Source organism: Carassius carassius, chromosome 26 (genome assembly GCF_963082965.1).
Source record: "Carassius carassius chromosome 26, fCarCar2.1, whole genome shotgun sequence".
In the NCBI taxonomy this organism is placed as follows: domain Eukaryota; kingdom Metazoa; phylum Chordata; class Actinopteri; order Cypriniformes; family Cyprinidae; genus Carassius; species Carassius carassius.
The window spans coordinates 17,911,024-17,931,013 of NC_081780.1; the positions used below are offsets into that span (position 1 = coordinate 17,911,024).

Genomic DNA, 19,990 nt, shown 5'->3' on the forward strand with positions numbered 1-19,990 from the left:
ATGCTAGGCAACGGCGTTCGAAATCTGCGTTTTCTGAGTCTCACGAGCGCTCCCGCTCGCTTTCCCCGTCTGCGTGTCCTCTTGAAGCGTGTGATCAGCGCAGCCGCTCCGCCGACAAGAATGTCCAGCAAAACATCAGAATAGTCGAAAACCGGTGAAATATCGGGAGATGTGTGTTGCCGAATATCCAGCAATTCGTCCCTGGTGAAACTGATTGCAGGAATATAACTAAAGACAGGACAAACTAACAAAAACACAAAAACAACTGCAGAGCACGTCACGGAGGCAGCCATCCTGTATCGGCGCCACTCGTCCATGTTTCGGGGTTTCTCCTGATAACCCCGAAAAGAACTTAAATTAGCTACACTTTCAGTTTTAATCGTACAGACAGAGCAATACATCAATCGAATCTGTAAAGGGTCTACTTTTTTGGATACAGACATAATAACAACAAAACTTTGTGGACTTATAAAATAAAGATAACAAACAAGGTGTGCTGTCTGCAGCCTTTGTCTGCGCCGATCTTCATTTACAAACACGTCATTAAAATGAACTGTAACTCCGTGAATACTCAACGAAGACATGAGAGAGATATCTATAGAATGCTTGACATGTCTACTTTTAAACTAAACAAGTGCCGCCGAAATAGATATTCAGTGATAAAGTAATCCATATGAAAACAACGCGATGTCTGTTTTTCACGTCTCCCTTCATTATATCTAATGTGACCACGCCCCCGCGCTGAACGCGCTATTCAGATTCAAACTGAAGCGCATGGCTTGAATACGCCCACACAGAAGAAAAAGCAGCCAGACTGTTCTTCAAGTTTTTATTTTACTGTTTGCTTCGCAATGAGAGGAATAAGACATAATTCACCCCAAAAAGATGTCACGTTGTTGAGGATTTGAGAAATGGATTTCCTCAGAAAAACAAGAATGAAGCACTTTATTCAGCAGAGATCATAAACATGAGTAAGTCTCTTTTTATTTATTTATATACTTGTACTAGTTTTCACATATAGTGTAAACATTTTACTAGTTAGACTTTTTCCAAACTATAATTCCTGACTAAATATATAATCAAGTGAAACATTATGAAGTTTCAATAACAATATACAATACTATACCATTCAAAAGCTTGATGTAAATAATATAAATGTAACAAATAGGCCTAAATAACTGTAGGCTAACAAATGTAAAAACAATGCTGTTCTTTCAATTTATTCCCCCTAAAAAACAAAAAAATATTCTCAGCTCTTTTCAACATTAATAATAATAATGATAATAATAATAATAATAATAACAACAATATATGTTTGTTTGTAGAAAATAAGATTGTTAAAAGGATTTCTGAAGGATTGTGTGACTGGAGTAATGATGCAAAACAATTTGTTTGAAAGTCAGCTTTGATTGTTCCTGATAAACTGTTTAACTGCTCCCCCAAGTGGATATTAAAGTATGTTGTGGGATAATTAAATATATTCTAAATAAACTACAAACATAAAATTATATAGATTTATTTTGTTCTCACATTCTTTCTTGTAACTCCTCCCTCTCAGTCACACACAGCTGACTGAACGGCTGATTATGCAGCTCATTATGCAGGCCTTTGTCTTCTCAGGTGTAAATCACAATGATATTCATGATAGTTGACGCCTACTCGCATATGACTTTTACCAACAAAAAGTGTCTTAGAAAATTTAAATCATTATATTGTTTTCTGTGAGTGAGTAAACGAGATGATTTTCACATCATTTAGAAAGAAAAATTCTAGGCTACAAGCTCCAGTTCTCAAAAATCCTGGGAACCATTGTTCTTTATGTGTTTTCTTGCCTTATTCAAGTGATTTAACATTGTTAGTTTTTCGCTAACCACGCATAACTTTTTTTTTCTCAAATATACAATCATGTACATGCATGCATTTCACATATTATTATAGCCCAGTTTGTGCTGATTACAGTGAGATTAGACTTTACCCATTTAGATATTTATAAGAAACTGAAAAAAGCACAAAGGTCAGGGCATGACAAAACTTCTCCAGGCCCCAAAAATACCCTTAGACTCCAGAGGGTTAAACCATAATAATCCTGGGCAGTGTGTGACCAAAGACGGCCTGTTCCACCAAGCAGCTTTGCTTTTAGACAACTGAGGATTAAGATTTAATAATGGACACATTCCTGAACAGAAATAGGAATATTTTATTTTTCTGTTTGATTATTTTATAGGCTGTTAAACCTTTTTAGTGTCCACAAGCATCATCATTTTGAATGATTATTAATTTGTTGGAGATTGTGGAAGGATTACTTGTAAAAAAAATATATATAAAATAAAAAATACTATGCAATGTCACACAAAGGCCAGTTGCAGCAACAGCAAAATGAGGTCAGCGGGGCCTACTGACTGCAGTTAATTTAAGACCAAAAAACAAACAAACAAACAAACAAAAAAAACCATGTGAATGCTGAAACTGCCAAAACTCAAAACAGAGCAACCGATTAAAGTATATGAAAAAAAAAAACCATTGGAACAAACTCAGGGCTATATTCCAGAGCAAACTAATCAATGAAAAGAGGCACAGGTTTATGAGATTATTCAGAACTGAATTACCATGGAAACCCACTAAAAACATAGAAAACAAAAAAAAAATAAGCACAGATAACTTGTGACATATACTGTACATTTACACGTTTCACGTACATATGAACATATGAAAATGCTGTCTAAACAAAAAAAAATAATTGGCTGCTTCAGATTTCCATCTGGATCAATTAATTTGACATAAATTAAGATAATTAATAGCGAGTGCATTATAAATGACTTTATATCGGAATGATATATAGGAATGGCCCGAACCTAGAGTACCTCCCAAAAAGCAAATGAACAAGAGGACAACCGCCAGATTAAGGACGCTACCCAAAATAGCATTGAGTACTGGTGGGGGCTGATTTTATTTTTCTGAGAAGTCATCTCGTTGGCAGGCCGGAAGAGCCTACATACTCCAGTGGGAGCGACTTAAGTTTTGGAAGTGTAGGCCCTACCGGTTGCAGGTACTGGTATATGTGGTTAGGGGCCCCTGGTCGGAAGGGCTCGAGCCGATGCTCAACGGAAGCTCACAGTGTTGGAACGGTGAGCCCTACTGGCCGATGAGAGGGGTTTTATGGCCCGACCGGGAGGGCCCAGTCGCATCGACTGGCTGATAAGCCCCTGCTATTCAGTGGGCAAAGGGCAATGGCTGACTGAGAGGGCCCATGAAGCCTCCGACTGGAGATTAAGACTCAGGACAACGGATGTCTGGGTCCTCTCAGTTTGGCAGATAAAAAGGTTTTTGGGCTGATTGACACTATCCTCTCACCAAAGTCTGATGGTAGCACACGCACCAGCAAGCCTCACTGGACGGGGAGAGGAAAAGAAAACCCATGCTGGGAGGCTCTCGCTGCATCCGATGGGGTATCAACTCAGAACATTGAACAAGTAAGCCTCGCCAGGCGGGGGGAAAAGATGTGAGGATAGCGTAGAGAGTTTAGACAGTATTTGACGTGAGGTTGAGACACGTAGGATGGTTAAAACACTGGTGCGGCAGTGGGGAAAAACAGCTAGAGGCTCCTGCGGGAGCGGACACTGCTGGGATGGCTGGAGTAAGGAAGGGCTGTTATAGATGGACAGGGGGATGTTAAAGAGGGTTGGCTATGGTAGATCACAACTTTGAGTGAATGGGGATGAGCTGGCGTTAAAGGGGTTGGCTGAGGAGGGTTCGGTGAGCTTCTTTGATATGGAATCGGTCTGACCGCTAATAGGTCTTGGTGCCCTCTGCCTTCTGACAAAATCTGTGCCCTGATTTTGCTGGCTATGGGTGGGGGTGTTCAGAAGGATGGTTAGGGTGTGGTGGAACATAGAGAAGTAAAGGGGAGCATGAGAGGAGGAGGAGCTTGAGCCGCCTGCAGAGCTTGCTTCGGCTGCTGTAGTTGTTGGCTGCGGGAAAAGTAGAATGGTTAGTAATATTTGATGGGGCAATCTAAAAATTCCTGGGTAGCCTACTGTGTTGCCAGCTTAGCAAGCCTTGTCCGCATTAGTACATTCCTGTTGTGAAAGCATCTTTTCCTCTCGTTTTGGCCTTCTGGCCTTTTTAAACGGCCTCCAGAGCGGAAAAATTTGGAATGCTGTTTTCATGTTGTAATATGGACTGTAGAAACAGAGGCTTTTGAAGACGATGAAGCATGTTTAGTCTTGTAAAACATTGTACCAATAGACATGATTATAGCAGTAACATTAATTTGCAGATATGTGCTATTCACTTTCAAGCGGTTTCTTCGGTGAGAACTGGGGTGCCGAGCAAGGCGAGCTCGGATTTTGCACGGTCTATTGGCCACAATGCGTGGCTTGGCGAGAAGTGCAGCTGCCGCGATGCACTTAATGGTGCTCAGCGGCCGTGTTTGGCGGGGTAGGAGTAATCAAGGGGCCGGCAAAAAGCGGGTAAGTCAGCAGTATTTATACTATGGTATTGGATACTCGATTGTGGTCCACTGATGTTGATTAGGCTAAGTATCTGATGCGCTCCTCCTGAACCTTGTTACTAAAACCTCACGTGTAGAAAACCTCACTCACTAGCAAGACCAACTATTTAAAAAAAAGGTATATTATGGCATAACAATAATGAAGAAAGACAACACAGACAAGTTCTATTATTCTACATGTAAAACTTTTATTATTTCAACAAAATTTTATAAAAATGAATGTTTAAATTTGTATAAAGTAATGGTGTGCCCATGCAAATTGGCTGATGTTGCTATTAAAAAGAACGTTTTACTAATCTTTTACTTCATAAGGGTTTTAAGTATTATAAATCACAGTTCATAAGTAATTTTTCCAAACACACCATTGTTCCATGTACTTTACAAACAGTTACTTTCAGTTGCCTTCACTAGGCTTTACAAAACAACACACACACACACACACACACACACACACACACACACACACACACACACACACACACACACACACACACACACACACACATATATATATATATATAACATGACAAAGTGTGAGGATATATGTGACCACAAAGTATATCATTATGACATGACAAGAAATTCATATGAAACAGTGAGCTTACAATGTTCTGACATGATAGCAGATAATATTATGTAACAATGTTCTGCTCTAATGAACCATGTTATGCATAAGTAACGTTTTCTTTGAGTATAATACATTACTTTCTAGTTCTGATACTACTTAAATGCTGTTCTTTAAATGTGTAAAAAATAACAAATACAAATATATGTATATCTAATCAGTAAATGTACAAATTATCACAGTTTCATGGCCAAAACCTTTACATTTTACATGGATATGGAAATCTCCTTTACCACTTTAAGAGTTCAGATGTAAAAGCCTCTAAGAGCCATCTGAAATTTTGTCCAAAGAATAGCATTTTTATCAGGCTCCTATATTTATGTTCAGCTATTTCAATGTTACTGCATAGAAAATGACCTATGCATTGCCATTACAGTAAAATTACTGAACCTAAACATAGAAGCCTGATAAAATGCTCGTTTTAGATGAAAATTTCTGATGGCACTTTTTTGCATTTGAACTCTTCACTTTTTGGTGCAATACACACATTTGAATTTGAAAGCATAACTTCAGATAGTGGTCTCCTGGTCTGGGTTTTCACTGCATTTTACAATAGCCGAAGATGCATTCCCATTGCCAACAGAAACATCATTGGTATCCTGTTCTGGAGCTTTTAATTGGTTCTTTAGTGCAAGTTTCTTTTCACGATGAGACAGTCTAATGTACACAACTCCCCACAATATGTAGGACAAGGAATACAGGCCATAAATAAGACCCAAGAAAGCATTTCTGCAGGACAAGAAAAAGAAAGAATCTTTATGAAAGTTTGTAGTTTTGTAGACTTCATGACTACAAAACGTCAACATGGCAGTAATTAAATATTTTCTAGAACAAAGGGTTTTAAATAAGGCATACACACACACACACACACACACACACATATATATATATATATATATATATATATATATATGCTTTAGCATTTATATATATATATATAAAACCCAAAGCATTTTACAATCATGAGGGAGTCTCCCCTCAACCACCACCAGTGTTTGTATCACCAAATGTTATAGAGTTACAGAAAAGTAAAATTTTGAGTTGATGGTGGTGCTAGTGGAAATGAACAAGAGACCCTCAAACGATTCTGCAAATTATTCCAGTCATTCATTAACAAAACAGTTTTGCAACAACAACAAAAAAACTAAGGTATGATACAACTTTGGGGTTCTACCACGTAAAAAGTTATGACGAAAGTCCATGTGTATCTGACTTCAGATAACCTTTGCCATCATGAACTATCCTATATTTTTCTTCAAACACTAAGAAATAAGATAGGGCTATTCACTAATTGTATTGCAATTGCTTGCAGCAAACATTTCACATACTTGGCAAGTTAGAATCTGAATGATTTCAGGAGGATCAAGGATTACAGTAGCTTTTCATCAAGTTAAATGTAAGGATATATAAATGTGATGCGATCTGGAAAAACTCATCGGATGTCGCACTGGGATGCTTTCAGGAAATTCGAAAAATAGGTTAATATGTAGATTTTTGGTCAAAATTAGGGTTTCATTAAATTATTATTCTATGACATCTTGTCTATCAACTCTGAAAATATCTTGGCAAAATTAACTTGTTTACTGCAGAAAAATACTTATTTACTGCAGCAAGCAGAAAAGACTGTGTCTTTCTCTCATGTTAAGAACACACTGTGATGGGGCTTTCTCTTAACACCACTAAAACAGTTAACCTATCAAAATAAATCATGTAACATAGTCCTGAGACTATGCTTATGATAAATAACAGAAAACTCTCCTCTTCAGGGTAACATTACACTGTTTGTGTAATGATGCAGTATAGTGCTCCTGACAGACAGCGTTCATTAAAGGGTTAGTTCACCCAAAAATTTAACTTGGCTTCCTTTGCTTCTGTTAACAAACGTTGATTTCACGAGACTCACCAGTGCATGTGCAAAGCTGACCTTATATGTCATTCCCCCGGATCTGCTTCATTTACAATTGTGAGCACAAGCTAGATTAAAGTGATTATTATTTTTTGATTATGTATATTTTTCTTACAAAAACGCATTTTCCCAACGGAGAAACCACTTTTCCCACTTTTTTGAATGGAGGAGCTTTTTATTAAACCGATGTCTGTTTATTCTAAGCGCACGCGCATCTGCCGCTTTAATTCTCAAGCTTGTTAAAGCACAGTTGATTCTGATTGGCTTTTTTTCGTTCATCAGCTGAAATAAAAATAGTTTTGAAAGTGATTCCAATAATATTGTTTCTCTGTGCCTTTGTGATTGTGGTGTGGACTCTGCTATTCTTTTATGTTGAGAATAATTTTTAGAACTATATCTGTATTGTTATCTTTACACTTAACGATCTTGGTGTGAACAGGCCTTAATACAGACATTACTCAGACATATTGGACTATCTAGCAAAAAAAAAAAAAATAATAATAATAATTGTATGATTAACGCCATTATTTTGGAAAACTGTGAATGAAAATGTTGAATTTCTGCAAATGCCAGTGTAAGTTTACTAACCTGAAGGAACCAGAATCATAGATACGACACGCTCCTCTCCCTCCACATTGTTTTGTGCCCCATTTCAAACAGGCCCTGTCAATAAGGGCTCCGAAGTAGATTGGAGGGGGAATGCCACCTAGAAAAGTTTCTCAGATCAACTAAAGATACTTATTTTTTTCTTTTGTTGTCTATTAATCTTGTGTTGAGAAAGGAAAAGATCTTCTTACCCAGAGTCCGAACAATCAAAGTATAAATACCAAGAGCCAAAGACTTTAGTTCTGGATTTATGGATCTAAGAAAACAGCAGTCATTAGGACATATATTCATTTTTAAACCTAATATTAAAAACGGCCTTCTCACATAACATACATTAAGACAAAATTTAATTGTTTTGTGTCCCTGACACTAACAGTGTGGGAGTATATTAGTACTTGACTTTAGTCAGAATAAACCCCTTCATATTCCAATAAAGAAACATATTTTTGTGTCATAAGGATGAACAGGCACAAAGAATGACCAGCATACTGTATTACGTAGTATTCCTTATAGACATTTAAGTGTTTCAAAATCTTTTTTTTCACTTTTGGGGAGATTCATTACCTGAGCAGGATAATGTAACCTGGTGTAGCCCCACAAGCCGAGAGAAAGGCACCAATGACTGTCACTGCCATGTACAGCTTAAACATGAAGTCACAATCACTCTTGCGAGGGCATTGGCCCAGCACTGCTGACATGTTTGCATATGGGAAAGGCGAATCTCCAATACAGGTGCAGTTGTGGAATACCTTTGAAAAGAGTCAGATTGTGTCAACTACTACAATACCAGCAAATGCAGTAGGGTCTAAATGTCTGACAGTATAAAACATACGAAATGTTGGCTTTTTTTAGGATTTTGGACATTTCAATGAAGAACTTTAGGTTAAACAAATATTTAACACTGATTCCAGGGGCCCGTTCTTCGTACGTCGCTTATTACATCCGAGATCAAATGACACATCCAAGATGATATCATCGTGCTAATCATGATCCGGCTAACTGGGTTCTTCGAACACACCTGTTGTGTATGATTAGTATCGCTGGATTGAGTTATCTGAGATAATTGCGCGTTCATGTGTTGGCTTAAAAGGGGATACGATCGATACTCGAAACCATGATCAGCAGTGCAGCGATTGGCTGGTGGCAAGACGGCAATGTAATGACGTCATATAATTTAAAATGACACCCGACGAAAAACTTGACAAATTTCTGGACTTTTATAAGGAAACAGCCAAGCAAACAAAACTACATAAATGTTATAATAGATACATGAAACAGATAATAGATGCATGTTTTTATTTTATTAGAATTTTTTTCATGATTCCCAATTATTTATATTCGCAATTTATAAAAGTTGTACAGTCTTTACATTTTCATTTCATTTTATATTTGGACAGATTTGTTACGTGACAGCATTAAGTCGTGGGAAGTCGTGGCCTAATGGTTAGAGAGTCGGACTCCCAATCAAAAGGTTGTGAGTTCGAGTCCCGGGCCGGCAGGAATTGTGGGTGGGGGGAGTGCATGTACAGTTCTCTCTCCACCTTCAATACCACGACTTAGGTGCCCTTGAGCAAGGCATCGAACCCCCAAATGCTCCCCGGGCGCCGCAGCATAAATAGCTGCCCACTGCTCCGGGTGTGTGCTCACAGTGTGTGTGTGTGTGTGTTCACTGCTCTGTGTGTGTGCACTTCGGATGGGTTAAATGCAGAGCACAAATTCTGAGTATGGGTCACCATACTTGGCTGAATGTCACTTCACTTCATTAATGAAAGTTTCTTAAGGGTCAATATCATGTTATCTGCATCTCCTGCGCTCCATCAAACCACTCTTATAATAGCAGTCATCACTCAAAATAATGCAAGACTCTATTATCTGTATAGCATGTGTGTAAGACTCTAATATAATTATGAAGTAATAATTTTATGACAAATAAATATTTCAGTGAGTAAAACTGGCTGTCTATAGTAGGCTGTTATGGACTACACAGCATTTTTATATTATTTTTTAATAATTTTTTAATTATTATTATTTTAAATTATTGTCCCTGGATCAGTACGATACTCTTGTAATAAAGTAGCGGTGGTAGCAGACATATTTTGAGTATCAGTTCTGGTTGAAAAGAAGCGATCTAATCCTGTTTACATGAAATAAGTCTGCTCCCGAGCAGGTTTAAGCTTACGGACCTGTTGCTATGACAGCAGCTCCGGGATGAGCTTCGAAGAACCAAACGATCCAAGATCACGCCAAATCGTCAACATTCAAATCCAGCTAACTGAGTTAGCGACGTACGAAGAACGGGCCCCAGGTCAGTAATCAAATGCAAGCAAACCATGATCGCATGCTTTTTTGTTTTGTTTTTTGTACAAAAGGTCAGATTTCATTGAAGTGCACAACATGCTCTTTGGAACATTAGTAAATCATGCTGGCATTACATTAATCCTCAAGTTTACTTAAACTAGTCCAAGGCAGTTCAAGATCTGCTGTCAAAAGGGGCACAAAGTAAATACTGAAACATATTGAAAATGAAATATATTTTTCAATACAAATTTCTACTCAAATTGTTATTCTGACAACATAATGTGATTTTAATTATTTATTATTTATTTCATTTTTAATTTTTTTGGTAAAAAAAAAACAAAACAAAAAAACAATAAAAAATAGATGCATCACTGGCGGTCTCAGGTTTTTTTGGCACTAATGATTTAAGAAAAAAACATCAAGATGTCTGAAAAGAAAACTTACCATATTCTTGCCGTCACCAGTGGAGCTTTGGCAGCCAGCAAGGCAGGGGGAGGCATAGGTCAAGCCATTGCTGGCACATATGGGATCCCAATGTTTGAGAGAGCAGGAGCAACCCATGTTACATGGAGAAATTAGTGTATTCTGCTGATAGGACACCTGAGGAACCCTATTAGAAATACACATAATAATTAAACCACTTAAAATTAAGTTGAATTACACTTAATGGCATTAAAAATAAATTTGGCATCTAAGACCCAAACAGAACATAGCTACAGTAAAAGATACAATTCCATAAAAAAATCCCAGAATGTTTCTCATAAAGTTGTGTTGTGTTTTTGTTTTGTTTATCTATCTATCTATCTATCTATCTATCTATCTATCTATATATATATATATATATATATATATAAACAACAAAACACAATAAACTGTAATACTATTTTTTGGAGTGTTTACCCTTGATATGACAATGTAAGTCCTGGCACTTGTGTGTTGTCACACTGCAGGAAATACTGAATAAGCAGTGTAGAGAAAGCCAGAAGAGATGTTCCAATGCAGATCTTGGTTGCTCCGATAACATTCAGTTTGAACTTCTTCATTATAAACCCACCAGTGACAATTCCCAAAGCCACAGCTGGTAGATTCATTATGCCTGGAAAGACCAGAGATGGTTACCTTTTTTTATTTATATATTTTATTTTATTACATACATTTTTATATTTAGAAATGTAAATGCATGTTTTTAGTCACAATATAACACATTTTATTTTATTTTTAAAATACACTTTACAGTTTTTCTCAGTCACTTTGGTGCATTTCTCAAATCAGAAATGAAATTCTCAAAACTACTTGTACAACCTCCACATCATCTAGTCATTTATACACTTCATAAAACCAGTTTCTCATTCTTTTGAACAAGTTGCGATTGCTTTTGTACATTCATGCAATTGATTATGCACATTTATCTGCGGTTTCCTACATTATCGGTTGCTAATGTCATGTCGCTCAAAATGTATTGTATAGTTTTCTGTGCACCAGTCTTACCGCTCTAAACATCTAGTCTTTAGTTCATCATATAAGTCATTAAATGCAAAATGGTTCATCTAGTTGTCATAAACTGCCAAGCACACTTTTTATTTTTATTTATACAAATTATTATTAGACTTTTTGTCAATTTGGCATGAATTGTGCAAGTGAACCTTGGCTAATGCAGAGAATGTAGATGATAAACCAATGATAAACCATTTCTCTGAAACAGCTCAAAGGTTACAGTTTTTCTCAGTTGCTTTGGTACATTTCTCTAATCATTCTTGAGATTTGCAAAACAGTAAGTGCATTTCTCAAAACAACTCGTACAAATAGCAAAACACAATGGATTACCTGCAAAAGCCAGTCTTTTGCTCAAAATCCTTAGTTCATCTCTCAAAAATAAACATCTGTGTCAATGAACATGTCAGTGCCATCAGAATGACAAGTCCTTGTGTCATAATTTACGGATAAGACAAATTGCTTAGTCATGTTGTCAATATAACTGATGTATGTTCTGATGTAAACTACTGTATTGAACAGTATGCCATATGCTTATGTATGCCATATATCCATTTCAAAAGTATACATTTACACATTACTGTATGTGGGATATTGATTGAAAGAGACTGGATAGAATTCACAGTTACACTTTTACTAGTGGTCTATAATATTAATAATGTGTTCCTGTAGCTCAATTGGTAGAGCACTGCGCTATCAAGCGCAAGGTTGGGGGTTCGATTCCCTGGGAACACATGATAGGTAAAAATTGATAGCCTGAATGCACTGTAAGTCGCTTTGGATAAAAGCGTCTGCTAAATGCATAAATTTAATTTAATTTTAATTTAATAAAATAAATCATTTACAATGTTTTTGTGATATACTGTAGAAAAGGAAAAGGAAATATGGGCACAAAGATGAAAATAAGTCAATTTTCAGAATTTGTAACTCTTGTGTTGTCCTCTGTCTATACAGTATAATCTTTCTAACTGAAGATTCATGAGATGAACCTTTTAGCTATTTCAGAGAAATGGTTTATCATTGGTTTATCATCTACATTCTCTTCATTAGTCAAGATTCACTTGCACAATTCATGCCAAATTGACAAAAAGTCTAATAATAATGTGTAAAAATAAAAATAAAAAGTGTGCTTGGCAGTTTAAGACAACTGGATTAACCATTTTCAATTTAATGACTTATACGATGAACTAAAGACTAGATGCTTTGAGGGGTAAGACTATTGCACAGAAAATTATATAATACATTTTGAGCAACATGACATTAGAAACTGATAATGTAGGAAACTGCAGATAAATGTGCATAATCAATTGCATGAATGTACAAAACAAATCGCAACTTGTTAAAAAGAATGAGAAACTGGTTCCCTTTCAAGGGAACTTCGAACTGCGTCCTCTGAGGGGACACTATGGGGGAACACCTCGTCGTGACCCGTGTCTGAAGCATACTTTGTAAAACGCCAACGTGTTGGCCGACGACAGCCTCTGACGTCACTACCAGCGCGACTATAAATACGCGCCCGTAGGACCCGTCACTTATCTTCTTCGTCTTCATTGACTGTTTTGTTTGAAGCGTGCATCTGAGAAACGACCAAAACGGTAAGAGCGATCTATTACTGTTATCATCATGGCTTCCACTAGCAAGGCGTTTAGACAGTGTGTGCATCCGTGTCAGCGTTATCTGACACCTGATGACACGCACACTCTTTGTATGAGGAGTTGTTAGAGGTTATGGATCGCGCCACGGCAAAATTAGATTTGCCATGGAAGCGTGCCAGAAAGGTAACGTCACGAGGTCGCCTCGATGAGCGTTATTTGTCTGACCATAGCCCTCCAGCCCAGGTGAGCCTTCCATTCTTGCCTGACTTACATGCAGAAGTCGAAAAGGAATGGAAGAGGCCGTTTTCCTCTCGCATCCACCGGTTTCAGCATACGAGCTATGCTAATATCGAGGGCATGCACGAGAACGGCTATGAGAGGATGCCCCCGGTAGAAGAGACGCTGGCTAGCTATCTCTCTGTGGGGCAAACGTCCTCTCTTAAATCTCCCTCTTTGCCATATAAGCCCCTCCAGGATACATCCCGCTTAAATGGCAGGTCATACGCGGCAGCTGGTCAGGCTGTGGCTTCGTTGCACACGATGGCAGTGCTCCAGGCCGACCAGGCTGACCTGCTGAAGGACCTGGATACAGGTGAGGGCCTTTCACCTGACCAGGTAGCCGAGCTGCGCCGCACCACAGACCTCTCTCTCCGGGCTACCAAGCAGGCCGCCTCAGCCATGGGCAGGTCTATGGCGGCCATGGTGGTAACGGAGAGACATCTGTGGGTGAACCTGGCGGACATCGGGAGGGAAGAAAGGGGGTTTCTTCTCGATGCTCCAGTCTCGCCTTCTGAGCTTTTCGGTACCTCCGTCGAGATGGTGGTCAAAAAGTTCAGGGAGGCAAGGGCACTCAGCGGCCTTTAAATCCTTCATTCCACGAAGGTCCAGGAAGGTCCGAGCCCGAACAACACAGGGGTCCTGGCCCATCTCGATCTGAGGATCGTAGATGGGCGCAGAAGGCTAGTGTTGCGGCTCGTGCTCCTCCCCCACCTAAGGGCAGGGGCAAGAGGAACCGCGGGTCACGGAGTGGTAAGCAGGGTCTGAGGGGCGTGATTCAGACGGGGCAGCATCCTCGCCCGGGTCAGAGCGGTAGGAAGACCTAGTAGCTCCGGATGTTTTTAACCTCTTTTTTAACCTCTGTTTTTTGTCCTCCCCTGCCTAATTCCCCTGTAGCCACCAGCTCTCCACCTGATCGAGGTTAGGTGGACAGTCGCTCACATAACAGTCTCCTTCCTGGACCTATGATGTTTTTGGTTGGTTCTATGTTCATAGCAACCGCCTTACTGACGGTCCGGACCAGAAGGGGGCGCCCCGCAAGCGGGACTCCAGTACAGGAGGGTGGGTGAGTACGTAACCCTTGCTTTACCTGTTTATGGATGTTATGTTGCTGGTGGTCATATGTCTACTACAATCTCTGTGAGTTTCCTTTACAGTAGCTAGGTGGCACAGCACGGCAGGGAATTCCATAGATGTCCGGCCAGGTCACCCTGAGGGGCCGCCTGGCCGCTTGGCGCATCCGGGGAGGTGGTGGTTACGGAGGCCTCTGTATGTACTGCCTCAGGTGTTGCCCCCCTGAGGGTTGGAGCTCACCTCTCCCGTGTGATCCTGCGCCTCTGCGATGCTTGGGAACTTTTCTGTACACACGCTAAGCCTGTGTACTTTCTCAAAACCACATGGTGGTCAGTGTGCACGTGAATACTTTGCGCACTGTCTGAAATCCACGTAAAGTGGTAAGTGTGCACGCAAAACTCTGCGCACTTTCTGAAATCCACGTAAAGTGGTAAGTGTGCACGCATGACTTTGCGCACTTTTCTAAAATCCTGTACGGTAGGGGTTACGCGCTCCGCTTCGTTCCCTTTCTTAAGATGATTAGCCCTGGGTTCCATGGGCTTCATTCAGCTGGTGTGTATTTGCTATACACCTCAAGCATCGCTTCCCTCAACAGGAGGGGCTGGGTGGACTCCCACATATTGTGGTTATCAGGTGGTAGGCTTCATCAGGCCTCTCTGATGGTGAGCTCCCACATACTGTGGTTGCCAGGTAGTAGGCCTCACCAGGCCTCCCTGGAGATTTAGCTCCCACATACTGTGCGTTTCCATTAAATAGCACATTGTGGTTTTCAGATATTAGGCTTCACCAGGTCTCTCTGAAGGCGAGCTCCCACATACTGTGGTTGCCAGGTAGTAGGCCTCACCAGGCCTCCCTGGAGATTTAGCTCCCACATACTGTGCGTTCCATTAAATAGCATATTGTGGTTTTCAGATAATAGGCTTCACCAGGTCTCTCTGAAGGCGAGCTCCCACATACTGCGGTTGCCAGGTAGTAGACCTCACCAGGCCTCCCTGGAGATTTAGCTCCCACATACTGTGCGTTTCCTAAAAAGCGAGCTCCCACGGTTTGTGGTTGTCAGGTAGTAGGCCTCACCAGGCCTCCCTGGAGTCGAGTTCCATATAGGTGAACTCCCACATATTGTGGTTATCAGGTAGCAGGCTTCACAGGCCTCTCTGGATGTGAGCTCCCACATACTGTGGTTGTCAGGTAACCTTCCAGTACACACGCTAGGCCTGTGTACTTTCTCAAATCCACATGGTGGTCAGTGTGCACGGTAACGCTTTGCGCACTGTCTGAAATCCACGTAAAGTGGTAAGTGTGCACGCAAGACTCTGCGCACTTTCTGAAATCCACGTAAAGTGGTAAGTGTGCACGCAAGATTCTGCGCACTTTCTAAAATCCTGTATGGTAAGGGTTACGCGCTCCGCTTCGTTCCCTTTCTTTGAGATGATTAGCCCCGGTGTTCCTTGGGCTTCATCCAACCGGTGTGTACTTATTGTACACCCCAAGCCCCCTCAACATGGGGGGGCTGTGTGGGCAATTCTCGGGTAGTTCAGCAGCGCTCCCCTTTTCTGAAAGGGTCACCTATGAGCATGCTGCTCGGAGTCTTCCTCTCTTGGGAGACTGATTCTCTGTTCTTTCAGAGCGCTCCAGTACCACATACTGTTTTGAGACGCTCTGTGAGAGCAGGCATCCTGCTGAGGCAGGGGCTGAGGCTCGGGGAATGGCACCGTTTACACCAAGGTGTTGAGGCAGAGTTAGAGAGGTTGGCCAGACTTGGGTGGATCGGTTTTGCGGCTCGAGAGAGCGTCGCACTATCCCCTCTGGCTTCCTCTGACTCATCCAGCTCCATGTGGGGCTGGACGCCATGGTACAGGCGTGGCCGAGGCTTCATCTGTACGTTCCGTCCTCCAAACTGCTCTGCTCCCGGGCCATTCTATCTACGAGCTGCTCTATCAGAGTTCCACGAGAGCCCCTCCTTAGAACAGTATTTGTAAATCCATGTCATGGTAAGTGTGCACGTGAAGTCTTTGCACAATTTCTGAAATCCACACTGTGGTTAGTTCGCACGCTAGTACTCTGCGTTCTTTCTAAAATCCTATATGGTAAGGGCTTCGCGCGGCTGCTTCATGCCCTTTCTTGAGTCGGTTAAGCCCCGTTCATCTTGGGCACCACTCCACCCAGGTATCCTCTGATACCTATCTAGAACAGGGCGCCGCTACTAGAGTGCTGTGGGGACAGCCCTTTCGGCAAGTTTTTGCGAAAGCTAGCAGTAGCCCCAGTGTGACAGGCAAAGACTTGATAGAGGAAAGTGCCAGGCTCTTAGCCGTATCACTTTAAAGGAATCTTTTGTGATTCCAAGCCTTCAGCTCTACCCCGGGCCAGGGCCCTACAGGTAAATTGGGTATGAAGCTTAGGCCTTTGGCCGTAAGGGATAATGTCATAAGACAGCCGTCAAATAACTTTCAAAGTATGCTTCAGACACGGGTCACGACGAGGTGTTACCCCATAGTGTCCCCTCAGAGGACGCAGTGTCTCGTTCCCTCTCAGGGAACCATGGTTACATTCGTAACCTGAGACGTTTTATGATGTGTATAAATGACTAGATGATGTGGAGGTTGTACAAGTAGTTTTGAGAATTTCATTTCTGTTTTGAAAAATGCACCAAAGTGACTGAGAAAAACTGTAATCTCATGAGTCTTCTGTTGGAAAGCTTATACTGTATAGACAGAGGACAACACAAGAGTTACAAATTCTGAAAATTGACTTATTTTCATCTTTGTGCCCATATTTCTTTTTCCGGACCACTAATAAAAGTATAACTGGGAATTCTATCTAGTTTCTTTCAATCAATATCCCATATACAGTAATGTGTAAATTTGTACTTTTGAAATGGATATATGGCATACAAAAGCATATGGCATACTGTTCAATACAGCAACTGTCATCCAAAATGTTGCCATAGTTTACATCAGAACATTCCTCCAGAGGACACTGTTATATTGACAACATGACTAAGTGATTTGACTGTCTTATACATAAACTATGACACAAGGACTTGTCCTTCTGATGGCACTGACATGTTCATTGATACAGATATTTATTTTTGAGAGACGAACTAAGGATTTTGAGCGAGAGACTGGCTTTTGCAGGTAATCCATGGTGATTTGCTATTTGTACGAGTTGTTTTGAGAAATGCACTTACTGTTTTGCAAATCTCAAGGATGATTCGAGAAATGTACCAAAGCGACTGAGAAAAACTGTAAAAAGATTTGAAACATTCCATTGAAACATTCTGTAAATTTGTGAATTGTATTGAACATGATTCTGCCTTCTGAACAGTGACAGGGTTGACAGAGCATAGTTTAGTGCTGCGATTTCCCCTGGGGGCTTCAGCACAAAAGAGCAGTTTCACTAAGAGAGGAAGATGAAAAGTGCATCATTTTAAAGATGTTGTCTTGTCTGTGTGTTTTTGGATGCAGTTGTTTCCTTAGCATCTCTGATGGTCAAGATCACAGTCTCTTGGGCACTTAACAAGCTGAGACAATGTTTGTAGAATTCCAAAGGAAGAAGGGACAAGAGTTCTCAACTTAGCTAAACTTCCCCCTTCTGGGGTGGTTGCAAAATCAGAGTTTGATTCTGAGTTGAAAACCATGCTTTCTGAGGCAGCTAAGAACATCAGGCTTTACCCTCCAATAAAACCTGCAGATGAAGAAACTGTCCAGATAGGGGCAATCGAGAGGTGGAGGGGATTGCTCTTTCCCAGGAGGTGGTGACAGCAATGCTCCTTCCCCCAGAGGAAGCATTTTGTTGCCTTTCTTATACTCGATGCAGTCTGGCAGTCAGTAACATTTGTTTTTCTTACCCCCAGCCTTGTCCTCCCTATTTCCAATAGGCCAAAAGCTTACACCTCAAGGAAAAACTGCTTCCTCACGTGTCTCTAGCCAGTCCCTCATGGGATCCAGAAAGCCAGGAAAGTGCAATCCCCCACTTTGGGATGCATTGTCTCCCGAGTTGGGCCCCAGTGCTCCCCCTTGCTGTCAGTTGCATCTATTGTTCCTTTGGTGCCGCTCGTAAGGAGTCTGGGAGTCTAGCGACGTAATAGAGCCTGCTCCACACAAGCACTCTTTCAAGATGCTGATGCAAAAGTGCATTCTCACATGCATACTGCCCCAAGATTGTTTTGCAGTGTCAGGCCTGAATGACGCGTACTTCTCGATCTTGCCTCAATACAGACCCTTTCTTCGGTTTGCTTTTGAGTCCTTTGCATTGTCCCTTTCTTTCTGCATCTTCACCAAAATAGCTAAGGATGCCCTTTCCCCATTAAGGACCGTGAGCATTCAATATTCTCAACTATGTTGACAGCTGGCTCATTCTAGCTCACTCTTGTGATCTATTGTGATCTTTGGGTCAACTGGAAGAAGAGCAAGCTCTCCCAAATGCAGAACATCTCTTTTCTCAGTACGGATTTGTACTCTGTCATCATGATTACGTGTCTCATGAACAAGCATGCCCAGTCAGTACTGAACTCCTAGACGGGACACGGAAGACTTAAGTGGACTGTGACACGCGATGATAGCCACTCTAATCCTTTCTCTGAAGACAGCACTCCTTACCATGATCATATCACGCTATCTTGAGACCCCAGCCAAGAGTTCCCACAATTTCTTTCTGGGAACTTCCAAGTCCTACCTTTGGAGGGGGTAGGCCCATCCATTGTTTTGCTGAGTCATGTTCACATTCTGAGCAGCTTTTTGTCAGCCTTCGGGGTGAGCAGAAGGGAAAGGCTGTCTCTGAACAGAGGTTGACCTGCTGGCTAGTGGATGCCATCACTTTGACACAAGACACAAGGCAAGCCATGCCCACTAGGAGTAAGGGCCAACTCCATGGTGGTTTCCATAGGGACCCTATATTGTACCTCAGTATGTAGATGTATTGACAAATGTGACTGAGTGAAATGAAATGTCTTTTTTTAAGCATGTAACCCTCATTCCCTATAGCAGGGAACAGAGAAGATACAAAGCCACTCCCTGACAGGATTCTGCCACAATCCTGAACTACACTGCTGAATGGCCAGGACACAGTCTCTACCGCTTAGCACAAGCCTGAATGTTTCAAACAATATTTATTTTCTGTAATAGGGGTATTAATGCATTTTATCATATGTAAAAATGTTATGTTTGCTAATATAAAGTAGTAACAGATATTTACAAACCTGGGGCTGTGGACAGACTTTTTTTTTAACATCTAATCTTTTTGTTAAATTTTTTTTTAAATATACATGTATAAGAGGGACAAAACTGACACTTATTTTGTAGAATGACATCCCTATTTGTCTTTAAACAAACTGAAAATGTATATTAGACAGTCAAAAATAAATGCAATAAATGTAAACCTACCTATCAAAAATATGGCCCTCGATGCTGACTGGCCATAAATTTGCTCCATAAACTTTGGCTTAAATGTGATCATTCCTATAAAACCATTGACTTGCACAAATGCAGTACATACAAGGAGCAAGTAAATTGTGTTGCTGAAGAGTTTTTTCAGTGATGGTAGAAAATCTAGAAAATATCAAGAAGACAATTGTACGTAAGTTCAAGAGTCATGTATGCTCAATATTTCGA

At 40.7% G+C, this 19,990-nt stretch overlaps 1 protein-coding gene across 4 annotated transcripts in view; it reads right to left on the reverse strand.

The window, feature by feature from the left end:
* Nucleotides 1-4,955: 4,955 nt before the first annotated feature.
* The window catches only part of LOC132105926 (solute carrier organic anion transporter family member 1C1-like), a 48,933-nt gene continuing 33,898 nt past the window's right edge, over nucleotides 4,956-19,990 (reverse strand). For all 4 annotated transcript variants that reach the window (XM_059511471.1, XM_059511470.1, XM_059511469.1 and 1 more), the window contains 7 exons: nucleotides 19,763-19,927; nucleotides 10,846-11,041; nucleotides 10,390-10,555; nucleotides 8,212-8,396; nucleotides 7,839-7,903; nucleotides 7,630-7,747; nucleotides 4,956-5,864 (listed from right to left, as the gene is read on the reverse strand). In XM_059511471.1, the coding sequence (XP_059367454.1) occupies nucleotides 5,645-5,864; nucleotides 7,630-7,747; nucleotides 7,839-7,903; nucleotides 8,212-8,396; nucleotides 10,390-10,555; nucleotides 10,846-11,041; nucleotides 19,763-19,927 (1,115 nt within the window). In that variant the 3' untranslated portion in view covers nucleotides 4,956-5,644. The remainder of the gene's footprint in view (nucleotides 5,865-7,629; nucleotides 7,748-7,838; nucleotides 7,904-8,211; nucleotides 8,397-10,389; nucleotides 10,556-10,845; nucleotides 11,042-19,762; nucleotides 19,928-19,990) is intronic.